This window comes from Pseudorca crassidens, chromosome 3, assembly GCF_039906515.1.
Source record: "Pseudorca crassidens isolate mPseCra1 chromosome 3, mPseCra1.hap1, whole genome shotgun sequence".
Classification (NCBI taxonomy): Eukaryota; Metazoa; Chordata; class Mammalia; order Artiodactyla; family Delphinidae; genus Pseudorca; species Pseudorca crassidens.
In genome coordinates this window covers 171,952,062-171,966,240 of record NC_090298.1, presented here as the reverse complement: position 1 = coordinate 171,966,240, position 14,179 = coordinate 171,952,062, and the positions used below count along the sequence as shown (strand labels likewise).

The window sequence follows — 14,179 nt, the reverse complement described above, 5'->3', positions numbered from 1 at the left end:
CAGGGACCAACAGGAGACAGGCAGACCGCCAAGTGGATATCTGGTCTGGTTCCCGATGGTGACAATCCCACTGAAGGGCACAGTCAGGGCCTCTGAGAAAGCCCAGAGCATTGGGGTGGGGGTGTTGTTTCCTGGGGGGGGGGTCCTATTCTGAATTGCACTGGGTGGTCAGGGAGGGAGGAGACTTTTCAGCTATGACCTGGAGCCTGAGAGAACCTTCCAGACCTACCTGCCGGCTTTCATAATCCTGGGAGCCCCACTCCCTGGAGGTGGACGGGTCTACCACAACCAGGAGGCTAAAATCATTCTCTTCCTGTTTCACAGGGAGTGCTCTGCACAGGGCCTGGCATACGGTAGGCATTCAATCGATGCAAATTATTTTTTTTAATGAATTTATTCATTTTATTTATTTATTTTTGGCTACGTTGGGTCTTTGTTGCTGTGTGCAGGCTTTCTCTAGTTGTGGAGAGCGGGGGCTACTCTCCCTTGCGTGGGCTTCTCATTGCCGTGGCTTCTCTTGTTGTGGAGCATAGGCTCTAGGCGTGCAGGCTTCAGTAGTTGTAGCACGCAGGTTCACTAGTTGTGGCACACGGGCTTAGTTGCTCCGCAGCATGTGGGATCCTCCCAGACCAGAGCTCAAACCCATATCTCCTACATTGGCGGGCAGATTCTTAACCACTGCGCCACCAGGGAAACCCGTAAACTTTACTTTTATTGGTGTAATTTGTGTGGAAATGGGCCCGTGTGGCAAGCAGCTGCTGTGTTGGGCAGCGCCGTCTAGTGCTCACTCCCACATAGGGAAACATGCGGCCCTGGAGAGCAAGTGAAAGTCATGGTCACAGAAAAGGAGTATAGCGGGAGGTGGGGGCGGAGAGAGTTCCAAATCTAAGCCAAAGACACAAGGAAGGACCAGACCCCAGGCCCGCCCTTCTGGGCACAGTCGGGAATTTAGAAGATGGGCTGGATTTCGGAGGATGCTGTGGTCATCATGTGGTACCTGTTTGGGATGTGTGGGTGGCATTGGGACCTGGAGCCTGGGCTGGGGCTCACTGAGAAGGTGCTGGAAGGTGGACAGTGAACAGGCCAGGTGGAAAGAGTGTCAGGCGGAGGGCGCAGCCAGGACAAAGGCCCTGAGGCAGGCCTGGCGCTGATCATTAGCGGCAGAGCGAGGAGAAGCCCCCGTGTCTGGAGCAGAGTGAGCAAGGGAGAGCGTGGGGCCTGGAGGACACCTTTGTTGAGGGGGCAGTGGGCAGCCATGGAGGATTGGGAGCAAGGGAGGTTCCTGACCTAACAGGCTTGAGATTTTATTGTTACTTTTTTTTAAAATTTTGGCTGTGCCGGCTCTTAGTTGTGGCATGCAGGATCTTTAGTTGAGGCACGCGAACTCTTAGTTGCGGCATGCATGCGGGCTCCAGTTCCCCGACCAGGGATGGAACCCGGGCCCCCTGCATTGCACGAAATCTTACCCACTGGACCACCAGAGAAGTTCCTGTTGTTACTGTTATTTTGTTTTCGCTGCATCGTTGGGGCCATAGGACCCTCCGGGGTCTCACTCAGAGCCCTGACATTGCAGGGAAGGGGCCCAAGCCCCTCACCACACCTGCAGCCCCTGTGCCCAGCCACCCAGACCGCCAGGCCCCACCCCCATAGCCCAGCACCGGAGGCTGAGGCTCTGGGGTTTCCTGCAACTCCAGGTCCTCCAGCCCCTGGCCCACGTCCCTCTGGCATCGCGGAGGAGATCCTGCCCCAGAATACCTACATCCGCCCCCAGTGAGCCTGCATCATTCCACACCTCCCCTACCCCCACTGCAGTCTCCCCGGGATCAGTCCGAGACAAAGAGGTGAGTGCGGGGGCGGGGGGGGGGGGCAGGGAGAGGGTGGCTGGTCAAGGGCGGAGGACAGCTGCAGAGGCCCCAGACCTCCCTGCCACGTTCTGACGCTAAGCCAAAATTCCTAAGATTTTGACATGTGTTGAGTCAACATGCCCTTACCTCAGCTGACTGGGGATTGGAACCCAGGCCCAGGTGGGGGCCGCTGAGGTCATAGGATCATACAGAACCACATAATTTTGTAAGTTTTAGGTCCTGGGGGAGTTTCTCAAATTATAATATGACAAGCTTTTGGAACCCCAGGGTTTCAAAATCTGGGATGTCTGATCTGAATTTCTTGAGTTCCAGGAGGCTGAGAATCTAGACCATGGGTCAATAAGTTTTTTTCTTTCTTTTTTTCTTTTTTAAGCTTTTTTCTGTAAAAGGCCAAAAAGTTAATATTTTCAGCTTTGCAGCCCAGGGACTACTCAGCCACAAGCAGTCTGTACACAAACAGCTGGGCGCCAATAAATCTCTGTCCAAACATGGAAATTTGGATATTATATGATTTCCATGTGTCATGGAATAGTATTCTTCTTTTGATTCTTTAAAAACCTCTTAAAAATGTAAACACCATTCCTAGCTCGCGGGCTATACCGGGAAAAAAAAAAAATAGCATCTGAATTTGACCCACAGTCCAGAACAGCGTTGGGCAGTAGAAAAATAAGACAAACCATACACAGAATTTTAAATGTTGGCTCATGTTAAAGAACTAAAAGATAATAGTTTTGGTCATATATTTCACTTCACTTGATATCTGGGAAATATGATCATTGCAACAGGTAATCGATATGAAAAATGATGTATGAGGTATTTCACACCTGTTTCTGTCCCGTGTCTGAAATCTGGCCTGTTTCCCGACACTGACGTTTCCTCGGAGACACTCATATGTAGCCCGACTGCGTAAAACTGACGCTGAAAAGGAAAACGCGTGCACACCCAAATGGTTTCACGTATACTCAGACATTTTCCAAAAACTGGATCCGGTGTTGGTTTGCACTTTTAAATTGGAATCAGTTAAAATCAAGGAAAGTGAAGGTTTCCCTTCCTTGGCCTTGCCAGCCACACCTCCAGGACTCAGGAGCCGCGCAGCCGGCGGGACAGGGCCCAGGAGGGCATTCTCGGTGCCATCTCGGTCCCATTGGTCACCACTGGTCTAAATGCCAAGATTTGCGTCACCCAGCACTTATGTGGTACCTACAATGTCCCAGGCATTTTTCTGGGCACCTGGTGAATGTCAATGCCTGGGAGGTAAGCCCATTTCTCAGGTGAGAGACTGAGGCCTGGCGGCATTGGGGGGCTTGTCCCGTTCACCAGAGGGAAGGCAGGCAGGTGGTTCTAAAGTTTGGAATCATCCAGGCTCAGTCTTCTGTGGTTTAGCTCCTGTCCAGCCCTGCAGAGGCCCCACAGCCGCCCGGCGCCCCAGACATGGCCGGCCCCTGCACTGGAGTATGCCTGCCTCGGTGAGTATCAGCGGGTGTCACGTGCAACTTCCCTGTCCAGAGGCCCCCAGCTCTGGATGGTGTCCCTAGAGAGTCACTGGTGGCCCCCCTGGACAAGCACCAGGGGTCAGGGCATGACAGGAGGACCATGGGCGTGTTGCCGGCAGCCACTGACCACCCCAGGCTGGAGTAGGTACTCAGGGGACTGGCTCGAGCCTCCTTCCCCACAGTACCCTGGGTCCTGCCCACCCCCGTGCCCCAGCAGGACCTGCAAGGGGTCCACTCAAACCGCCCTCTGCCCCCACAACTCCCCACCTAGACACTGATGAACCACCCATTTCCACACTCCACCTCACTGTCTCATTGTTGACCACTGGTTCCCATTTCACACATGAAGAAACACACCCAGCAGGGAAGAGACTCACCCAAGACCACCTGGCTAGGACTTGAACCCTGAAGAAAGCCTTCAGATAGATGGAATGGGAGACGTACAGTCAGGGAAAGTCAGTAGATATCCGGGGAGTGGGGTGCCAGGGAGGAGTGCTCCCAGGGAAGGACAGGGTGAGTCATCTCTAAGACCTCACAGAGCCCAACCAGCCACTTGTCAAATGTGTCAAACTCCTACTTATGCTTCAAAACCCCACATCCCACATCCCCTCTTACATGCCTCTTTCCTTCACCCCTCCAGTGGAGCACCCACTCCCTCCCCTATTTCCTCCACCGCAGGTCCCGCCTTCTGTCCTGTACCTGCTTGCATGGAGCAGGGGTGCCTATGCCTGGGTTTGTCTTCCCAGGGATGGACAGGGCCAGAGCCAAGGTCTCCTGGGAGCCAGTATCGCCTAACAAGGGGCTGGCCCAGAGGCCCCAACAGGGAGCTTTCAATGAATGAATGAATAGGTGTGTGAATGAATGAGTTACTGAAGAAATGAATTTATTTATTCTGTTATTAATTTATCTGTACAAGCAGGCAGCTCCTGTTGAGTGCCAAGTGTGTGCCTGGCCTGGTTCCCTTGGCAGCCTCAGCCCTACCCCCAAGGCATCTCCTGACTTCAACTCTCTGTTGTTTCACCCCCTTCCCTATTCCCCACCATCCCTCAGCCCAGAATTGAAGGCCCCTTCACATCCCCTACTTCCCCGACCTATCAGATTGATCTCTACACGCTTTCAACCACTGACGGTCCCTCCAGGTCTTTGCATGTTCTGCCAGGAACACTAATCCCTTTTGGACTGGCGAACTCCGACTCATCCACCAAAGCCCCAGCACCAATGGCCCCTCCTCTGAAGAGCCTGCCCTAGTTCCCTTGCTAACCACCCAGCTAGGAGAGTTCCCAGAAGGGAACCTAGACTGGGAGGCGCCTCTAAGTGGCAGAGAGGGGGTTCCTCATTAGTGTCCCAAGGGAATTAGGGTCCCACCCAACCATTCCCCCCTGCCATCATCGTGCAAAAGAGTAAACTGAGACCCAGAAAGGGTGAGAGAGCCGCCTTGGGGCTCCCAGCAGGGAGAGGGCAGGGGTGCCGGGTCTCGGCGGTGCGGGGCCCCGGTCCCTCCCTGCCTCAGTCTCCCGTGGGTTCAGAGAGGGCGGGGCCCTCCGGGCTTCTGGTGACGGGGTGCTGCGCCGGGGCGGGGGTCGGGCGGTTGAGGGGCTCAGGAAGCCCGCAGCCGCAGGAATCTGGCGCCGAGCGGCCTTATAAGGACATGTGCGCCGGGCGCCAATCAGCGGCGAGGGCGGGGCGCCGGGTCCGCGTCCCCCGCCGGCTCGCCTGCCAGCCCGGCCGTCCGTCCGTCCCGTCCCGTCCCTTCCCGTCCCTTCCCGCGGCGCCGCGCCCGCCAGCCATGAGCTCCACGCAGTTCAACAAGGGGCCCTCGTACGGGCTCTCGGCCGAGGTCAAGAACCGGGTGAGTGAGGGGCGCACCTCCGCCCCGCCAGCCCTGCCCGTCGCACCCTCCGCTGCTGCAGGGCGGGCGACCCGCCGGATCCCCAGCGTCGGGGGCGGCCCTCCTTCCTAACCTCTGGGGGGTGCTCCCGAAGCTCCCCCAACTCGGCGGAAGCAGTGAGGTCTGTGCTCTGGCAGCCCCCAACATCTGGGAGCGGTTGGGTCTAACCCCTTCCCCAGCCCTGCGCCTCCAGCCCTCCCCCGCCTGAAGCCCCCCGTCCACCGCTCTCAACCCCCCAGCCCTGGGCCCCTCCAGAGCTTCAAGGCCTGAGAAGGCCCGAGGGAACCCCAGCGGCCCCCTTCTCATCCCCCTCCCCCACTTCTGCTTTTGGGGCCACTTAAGTTTAGGGGAGGGGAGGGGAAGGGGGCGGGCCGAGTGTTTGTGAGAAGCCCGTTGCCCCCCCCAGGAATTCCCCGACCTCTTACACCTGGGAGGCGGGGCACCCAGGGGGAAGGTGGAGTTGAGGGGGCCTGCCTTCCACCTCGCACCCCCTGCTGTTCCTTTCCACATTCTCTTTGTCCCCGTCTGACAAACTTTAAAGGGATAGCTAAGGCGTCCGCAGGACCCGTGGGATCCCCTGAATGTGACCCTAAGATGTGGGTTTTGTAACTTGCAAATGCGGGCTGGGACCTGGGGACACACTTTTAAAGAAAGCACTTGTGGTTCTGGCTCAGAGAGAGGGGCAGGCACGTCTGCAAGGCCACACAGCAGGGTCAGCGCACCTAGGGAGAGAGGAGCAGAGGATGATCCCAGCCCTGAGGGAGGTCCTAAGCCTGACCCGCAAGGGTCATCCAGCCGGAAGGGTGAAGGGGAGTGTGTCATCCCTGTCCACCCGACACGCACACACCGACACCTGGGAGTGTGGTCCCACAGCGGCAGCCGCCCCGCCGGGAGCCTGCCTGGGCATGCCGGGGACACAGCCCTGCCAGCTCCCAGGCCCCTGCCCGGTCGGCACTCCAGGGCCTGCAGACACGAGGGAGAATTTCCGCATCACCTCTGTGAGCCCCAAGGAGCCTCCTTCCAGCCCGTTTGGGAAGTCGACGGACTGAGCATGGTCCCTGGGCAAGCTCCCCATGATTCCCCCTTAAACACACAATTCCCCACTCCAGCAATAATGCCATGGTGAGGAGGGGGGTGTTTACGGGCCCCACCCAGCGCCGGGATGGTCCAAGACCCCTGGTTTGCACACGGGGTTCAGAGACATTGCTCAAACTGCCCAGAAGCACACAGCTGGCCAGAGGCAGAGTCAGTCAGGACTCGAACCCAGACCTGCCGCAGCCACTGCCCCATGGCCACCGGTTCTCCTGGCAGTCCAGGCATCTCCCCTGAGGCAGCAGGAAGTGGGTGAGTACAGCACCCCAGCGGGGTGGGGGCCGCTTCCTGCAATGGAGTCCGTGGAGCCAGATTGACAGCTGCCTTGTCGGGGATGAAGTCAGAAGGCTCCCTGTGACCAGCCCTCAGTTTGCAGGTCTGGAGAATGGGTGGGCCACCCCCGAATTGGAAACCAGGTTCCTGTGGCTTCTCAGCCCCGCCCCATCCACTTTACCAGCTGCTTGAGAGGAGGAGGGAGACCCGGGGCCCTCTCTGCCCAGCCCCCCAGGCCTCAGTCCCCCACCCCCCCATGGCCCGGAGGCAGGCTGAGGTCCAGTGTATCCCTCTGAGATCCCTGGCCGGCTGGGGGGCCTAGACCACTGGGAACAGCTGGTCCCGATTTAGCAGGGAGGCAGCGGCTGCATTCCTGGCAGTTTGCGGTGGGGAGGAATGTGCTGAAGGCTGGCTGGGCAGCCACTGCGGGCGGGGCTGGGCCCTGCGAGCCGTCGGGGACGGGGCCCAGCTGGGCAGGCGGGCCAGGCGTCCAGACCAGCCTGCCTGCTTCAAGCTCGGCTCTCATAATGACACCCTCTGCTTCCTCCAGCCCTGCTGCTCCCCGGCCTGCGGGAACCAGAGGAGACCCGCGGGAACTAGAGACCCGCGGGAGCCAGAGACCGGGCAGATGGGGTTAGCAGGCCAACCTCCCGCCTTTGTATCCCCTGTGCTCTGGGCGGCTCAGCCCTGGTCCTGCATCTGGGGCTTTATATGCAGGAAGCAGGAAGCGGCGCCCAAGTTTGGAAAGCCTTATGAAAACAATTCAAACATAAATGGGGAAACGGAGGCACAGGGTGAAAACTTTCCATGGTCACGGGGAGCTGGGGGCAGAGCTGGGAGGAGGACTTGGGGCTGCAAAGGCAGCTCTGGGTCCCTGTGCCCTCCAGGTGTGTAGAGGAGAGGAAAAGAGACGGGCAAGGATGGCGTGAGTAAAGGTGGGCAGGGGTCTGGGGTCGAAGCCCACCCAGCTGGGCAGCCAGGTCCTCAGCTTCTTCCCACCCCTCCAGGGAGCCGCCCTGGGGCTGCCCGCACACCACACCGTCCTGGGTCTCCCTGGGTGCTGTGAGTTGCTGTCGTGGGGAGCAGGGAGTGTTGTGTCTGTGGACAGCAGTGAGCGCTGATGCAGGACCATAAGCATCTTTATCCAGAGACAGCCTGAGCTGGATGGCGCGGCTCGTAGTGAGGATGGAACGTAAGCTAGGAGATAGATCATATGGCAGAAGGTGGAGAAAAGCTAGAAAGAAAATAAAGGAGGGCTGGGGGTGGAGGGGATGAGGAGGGCTGTCATAGCCAGGTAGTCAGGGAGGTCCTCTCCAAGCTACAGCTGGAGTGAAGGGAGGGACCCAGCTGTGCAGACATCTGAGTCCAAAGTGACAGCATGTGCAAAGGCCCTGAGGCAGTAACTGGCCCTGTGGCCAGTTCAAGGGGCAGAGAAAGGTTTGGTGGTTCCTTAGTAAGTTAAGCTTAGGATTATCTTGTGACCCATCAATTCTACTCCCTGGTATATACCCCAAAGAATTGAAAACAAGTGTTCAAATAAAACTGGTAAACGGATGTCTATAGCAGCTTGATTCACAAGAGCCAAAAGGTGGAAACAGCCCAAATACCCATCAGCAGGTTAATGGTTAAACACGTGTCCCTCCACACACGGTAACAGCACTCAGCCATGAAAATGGGTGAAGCCTGACACTCGCTACAGCGTGGATGGACCCTGAGACCATGATGCTCGGTGAGAGAAGCCAGACACAGAAGGACACACAGGGTGTGATTCCATTGATGGGAAACGTCCAGAACAGGCAGATCCACAGACACAGAGAGTGGATTCCTGGTTGTCAGGGACTGAGGGCAGGGAGGAGTGGGAGGTGGCAGCTTATAGGGACGGGCTTCCTTTTGAGATGACGGAATATTCTGGAACCAGACAGAGGGGATGGTTGCACAACCTGGTGAATGTACTAAATGCCACTGATTTATGAGCTTTAAAATGAGCTTTAAAATGGTACCTCTTGTGTGTTTCTCAACACAATTTAAAAACAACAGGGAAAGGCCAGTGTCTCTAGTGCTGGGAGACCAGGGAGGTGGCGGACGTGGGGGCAGATCCTTCCGGGGCCGTGTTGGCTGCCCTGTGGGGTTTGACACCAGTGAAAGTAGATTAGCCCCGACGATTGTCAGTGAGAGATGTGGGGTGGTTTATCTGTGCTGATGGGAAAGGGTCTGCTTGGGTGGCGTGGGGACCTCTAGGCCCCTCGGTCTTTTCTTCCCCTGGAGCCCTGGGCCCTGCCGTATTAGGAGCTTCACTGGGCTCCCGCTGGGTATGTGCTCACGCCAACACTGTGCCCTCTGCCCCTCCAGCTCCTATCCAAATATGACCCTCAGAAGGAGGCAGAGCTCCGAAGCTGGATCGAGGGACTCACTGGCCTCTCCATCGGCCCCGACTTCCAGAAGGGTCTGAAGGATGGGATCATCTTATGCACGTGAGTGCGTGTATCCGCATATGCTCATCACCCTGACTGTTCTGCACAATGAGGTCACGCTCCACGTGCTGTGTGATGCCTGCTTGCTTTTCCTGATGGGTCTCTGGTCTTTCTTGCTCTTCTTCCTTTTTCTTGTGTTACTGCTTTGTCTAGGATCTCTAATGTGGAGCATCCTCTCGGGAGAGCCTATAACATTTCTGGAAGACCTTCTTTGCTGCACCCTATTCAGCCGTGGTTCAAACGTTCCATGGTTTGCACCTTAAAAATGTTAACGGAAATTCCCAGATTCACTCCCCAAACCTGGTGGTTCTGGACTATACTCCCAGTGCTGGTTATTGTCACGCTTTGGCATCTTTGCATCTTTGGTGGGTGAAGACTGGATTGCAAGAGGGGAAACTGAGGCCCAGGGAGAGGCAGTGAGGTTGGCCAGGAAGGCATGAATTAGTCTCTTGGGTCTCTGAAGTCCTGCTACACTAATGGAGGTTCCCTTTTCCCCACCATCCCATATGCCCCCCCCAGACTCATGAATAAGCTGCAGCCAGGCTCAGTCCCTAAGATCAACCGCTCCATGCAGAACTGGCACCAGGTGAGGGACAGGGGGGTGGAATGAGGATGGGGCTGGGGGACCCCATCTGACCGGGGGGGGGGTAAGACCGAGGCCCCTCACTATCCTTTTCCTGCTTCCTCCCAGCTAGAAAACCTCTCCAACTTCATCAAGGCCATGGTCAGCTACGGCATGAACCCTGTGGACCTGTTCGAGGCCAACGACCTGTTTGAGAGTGGGAATCTAACACAGGTGCAGGTGTCTCTTCTTGCCCTGGCCGGGAAGGTGAGGCCCAGAGAGGCACAGCAATCTGCTCAAAGTAACACAGCGAGCCAGGCGGGGATTTTCAGAGGCTGTTCATTCATTCCTTCACAAAGATTTCTGAGCACCCACGAGGCGCCGGGCACTTTGGATCCAAGGGTGACCAAGGCAGACACAGTCAACCCCTTTATGGGCAGACAACAAACAAATCTCCATTTTTTTTATTTACAAAAAATTTTATGTTAGAGCATTTTTAGGTTCACAACAAAACAGAGTGGAAGGTACAGAGACTTCCCGTCTACCCCCTGCCCCCACTCATGCACAGCCCCCCCTACTTTACATAATCAGTGAACCTCCGTGGACATCTCCTTAACACCCAGAGTTCCCATTAGGGTTTGCTCTTCAAATCATTGTTTTACAAATTATAAATCGTGAGAAGTGCCTTGAAGGAGAAGAAAGCGTTAGGCCCATGTCTAGGGTCTAAAACAGAGACCAAGACGGGCTGGAACAATGTTTCAGGAGGAGGAGGTTTTCATGTCAGGGAACTGTGTTCTGAACGGTGCTTTCAGAAACCCCCTGTGATTGCCACGTGGGTAGTGAGGTGGGGAGACCAGGGAGGAGTGGGGGACAGGCGTCCAGGGGAGAGACGATGGCCGTGGCCTGGCCGAGTGGCTGGGGCTGGGTAGAAGGAGGTGATGGAAGGTGAGAGAGATAGGAGGTGATGACGCCCCCTAAAATTCTTGGCCTGTGCAGCTGTAAGGCTGGGGCTGCCATTGCCTAGGGAGGGAAGGCGGGGGGCCACAGGGCTGCTGAGCCCGAGGTGTTGGGCTGCTAGTGTGGGGGGCAGGTTGCAGCCAGATACCTGGGCCTCCCCTGGGCTCACACACCCCGGGCCTGGCTGGGGGGACCCGGCTGCCCCTCCCTGATACTCCCACCCCCTCTTTCTCCCCAGGCCAAGACAAAGGGGATGCAGAGTGGCGTGGACATCGGCGTCAAATACTCGGAAAAGCAGGAGCGGAACTTTGATGATGCCACCATGAAGGCGGGCCAGTGTGTCATCGGGCTCCAGGTGGGTGCGCGGCTACTCCAGCCCCAGGGTGCGTGGGTGGTGGGCTTGTGATGCGACCCAGGCCCTGTCCAGCCTGGTAGCCCCTCAAGTTCGGGGCAGGGTCTGGAGGCCTGGTGGGGGCAGCCTGACCTCTCCCACCTGCGTCCCTGCAGATGGGCACCAACAAATGTGCCAGCCAGTCAGGCATGACGGCGTATGGCACCAGAAGGCATCTGTACGACCCCAAGAACCATATCCTGCCCCCCATGGACCACTCGACCATCAGCCTCCAGATGGGCACAAACAAGTGTGCCAGCCAGGTGGGCCTCCCCAGTCCCCCCGGGCCCCCACCCACCTTACCAAACCCTGAGGGCTCATCCCTGTTGCTGAGAGCATCTCCCGCTGAAACCCACTCTGGGTTTCCCTCCTACCCCTCTGGCCGTGCCTGCTCTGACTCTGCCTCAGCCTGCTGTGTGTCCCAGGGGAAGTTACCAGCTCTGTGCCTCAGTTTCCCTCAAAGTTTTGCCCAGAGGCCCATCCAACTCTGATATTTTTAGACCCTGCAGTTGTCACTTTTCCTGCTATGTTGGTGTATCAGTGTGATGCTTTTGGAGCATTCAGGTCCTGGCAGGCCTGAGCCCCAGCCTGGGGAGCTTCCTGGCTGGCAGGGAGAGAGAGCTGGACCCAAACACCAGATCAACTCAGCACAGAGTCAGAAAAGAGAGGGTTCTGAGCAGGGCTTGGAAGGATCTGTAGGAGTTTGCACTGTGAGTGCAAAGACAGGGAGGTGGGAAAAGGTGTGAGAATTTAGGGGAAGTTCTCTGGGGCCTCTGTTTCCCCTTTTCTTCCCTCCCTGACGCCGCTTCTCTCTCTCCAGGTGGGCATGACGGCCCCAGGGACCCGGCGGCACATCTACGACACCAAGCTGGGGACAGACAAATGTGACAACTCTTCCATGTCCCTGCAGATGGGTTACACGCAGGGCGCCAATCAGAGCGGCCAGGTATTTGGCCTGGGCCGGCAGATATACGACCCCAAGTACTGCCCGCAAGGCCCAGCGGCCGATGGGGCTCCAGCGGCTGCCGGAGATGTCCCAGACCCGGGGGAGGCCCCAGGGTACCCCCCCTACTACCAGGAGGAGGCAGGCTACTGAGGCGCCCATGCGGGCTGTCTCCCATCATTGCCCCATCCGGGTTTTCGGGTTTTTCTGTGTATTTGTCTTGTTTTTCTTACATGTCTGAGTGCTGCCAGCTGAAGGTCTGGGGAGAAGGGGTGAAGGCCATATCCAGATGCATGTGGGGTGGGGGTCCCCGCCAGGGCACCTCCAGGCATGTTTCCTAACAGGCTTTGGGCCAAGTTGCAGGGGAGAAAGACGAAACCCGGGCAGGGAGGGGGACCGACCCCAAGTGGTTTCCGGTTGCTTCTTCCCTCCTTCTCTTTTCTCTGCCGATCAGTTTGTGGTTTCTGTACCCACAGAAGTTTCAGGCCGTTTTAGTGAAATGAAAATACTTTTTTTTTTCAGGGGAATGGTAGGGGGATGGTGGAGGGGGCTACTGGGAGAAGGTCAGGCCACAGTCCCAAAATATTGTAGGCCTCGTGAGGTACTGGATTTCCCTAGAACCCTCAGACCACCGGCCCTGTCCCTTGCCAGGGGCCCAGTTGGGATACTGAGGCCCAGGCAGGATAGTGCAGTTCTGAGTGGTTGAGGCAAAGCCAGAAACCCCCATACTTGTCCCCACACCCCACCAAATACTGCACAGGGACCCCCACCCAGAGGCCCTCCCGGGGACCAGCCCCTGCCCAGGAGCCCTGGGACCAAGAAATAATGTGAAATACCGACTGTGGACCAAAGGAAATAAAACCTCTTTTTCGGAAATGAAGGTGCTGGAGTTGGTGCCCAAGACAGGCTGGGGGGCGGTGCCTGGCTTGGATACCTTCTGGGGTCCTGGGATCTGGGGGTGGGGGGGACCTGGGGGTGGGGCAAAGGGCAAACCTGTAAGTAGGTCCTCAGGACGGTGGCTTCATCCAGCCTCCAGGCCTTTGTGCATTTACTCGTCCCAGAGTACCCTCCTGGCAAACTCCTATTCATCCTTAAAGCCCCAGTGCCAACAACAACACTCTCCTTTCTTTTTTTTAATTTATTATTATTATTTTTTGTGGTACGCGGGCCTCTCACTGTTGTGGTCTCTCCTGTTGCGGAGCACAGGCTCGGGATGCGCAGGCCCAGCGGCCATGGCTCACGGGCCCAGCCGCTCCGCGGCATGTGGGATCTTACCGGACCGGGGCACGAACCCGTGTTCCCTGCATCGGCAGGCGGACTCTCAACCACTGCGCCACCAGGGAAGCCCCCAAACTCTCCTTTCATGGAGCCCTTCCCACCCTTCTCACCTTTCCCAGCACCTCCAGAGCTGTGGATCCACACACTTGTTTCATTAGGACCTTGTGAAATATACCCAATTTTCTGGAGAGGGAAACATCTGGAGGTTTCTTCCAAATCAGGGTCACCATCGTGACCCAAGATTCTAATCTTAGGATGTTGAGGGCCCCCTCCCCCTTCTGCCATCGCCTGGCCCACTGTAAGGACCGAGGAATGTTTGTGGAATGAATGAATGAACAAATGATGACTCTAGTCGAACCCCCATTTTCTGGATGGGCAAATGGAGTCCCAGAGTATTAGGGCGAGTTTGGCTAGGGCTGGAGGGAGAGTGGGGAGAAAGGGACCTCCTGAGACCAGGAGCTGCGGTATTGCAGGCGGCTATGCAACGTGGGCCTGGCCGGTGTGTTCGGAGGCCAACCCGCGTGGGATGAGCCGGGCGCCCCTCCTCCTTGGGGTGCTGCAGCAAGAGGCGAGCGATCCCTTTAAGAAACCCGGCTCGGCGCGGCCCGGCTGTGACCCCGCCTCCCCCGTCGGCGCGCGCGGCTCCGGTTGGCCCGGCCTCTGAGTGGCGGCTATGGAAGCCAATGGGAGCGGATGGGGCGGGGCCTGGCTGGGACGCGGGACGCCAGGTACAGGTCGTTGCCGCGGTGCCGCGCCTGCTGCGAGGTCTTCTCTTTTTTTTTTTTTTGTGGTACGCGGGCCTCTCACTGTTGTGGCCTCTCCCGTTGCGGAGCACAGGCTCCGGACGCGCAGGCTCAGCGGCCATGGCTCACGGGCCCAGCCGCTCCGCAGCATGTGGGATCTTCCCGGACCGGGGCACGAACCCGAGTCTCCTGAATCGGCAGGCGGACTCTCAACCACTGCGCC

At 57.5% G+C, this 14,179-nt stretch overlaps 1 protein-coding gene across 1 annotated transcript; it reads left to right on the top strand.

Annotated features, from left to right (window-relative positions):
- Nucleotides 1-5,047: 5,047 nt before the first annotated feature.
- Nucleotides 5,048-12,811, top strand: CNN2 (calponin 2). Its single transcript, XM_067734559.1, has 7 exons — nucleotides 5,048-5,207; nucleotides 8,961-9,082; nucleotides 9,602-9,668; nucleotides 9,774-9,911; nucleotides 10,840-10,956; nucleotides 11,109-11,255; nucleotides 11,813-12,811. Exons 1-7 carry the CDS (start codon nucleotides 5,145-5,147, stop codon nucleotides 12,086-12,088), a joined length of 930 nt encoding a protein of 309 aa, XP_067590660.1. The 5' UTR covers nucleotides 5,048-5,144; the 3' UTR covers nucleotides 12,089-12,811.
- The last annotated feature ends 1,368 nt before the right edge of the window (nucleotides 12,812-14,179 follow it).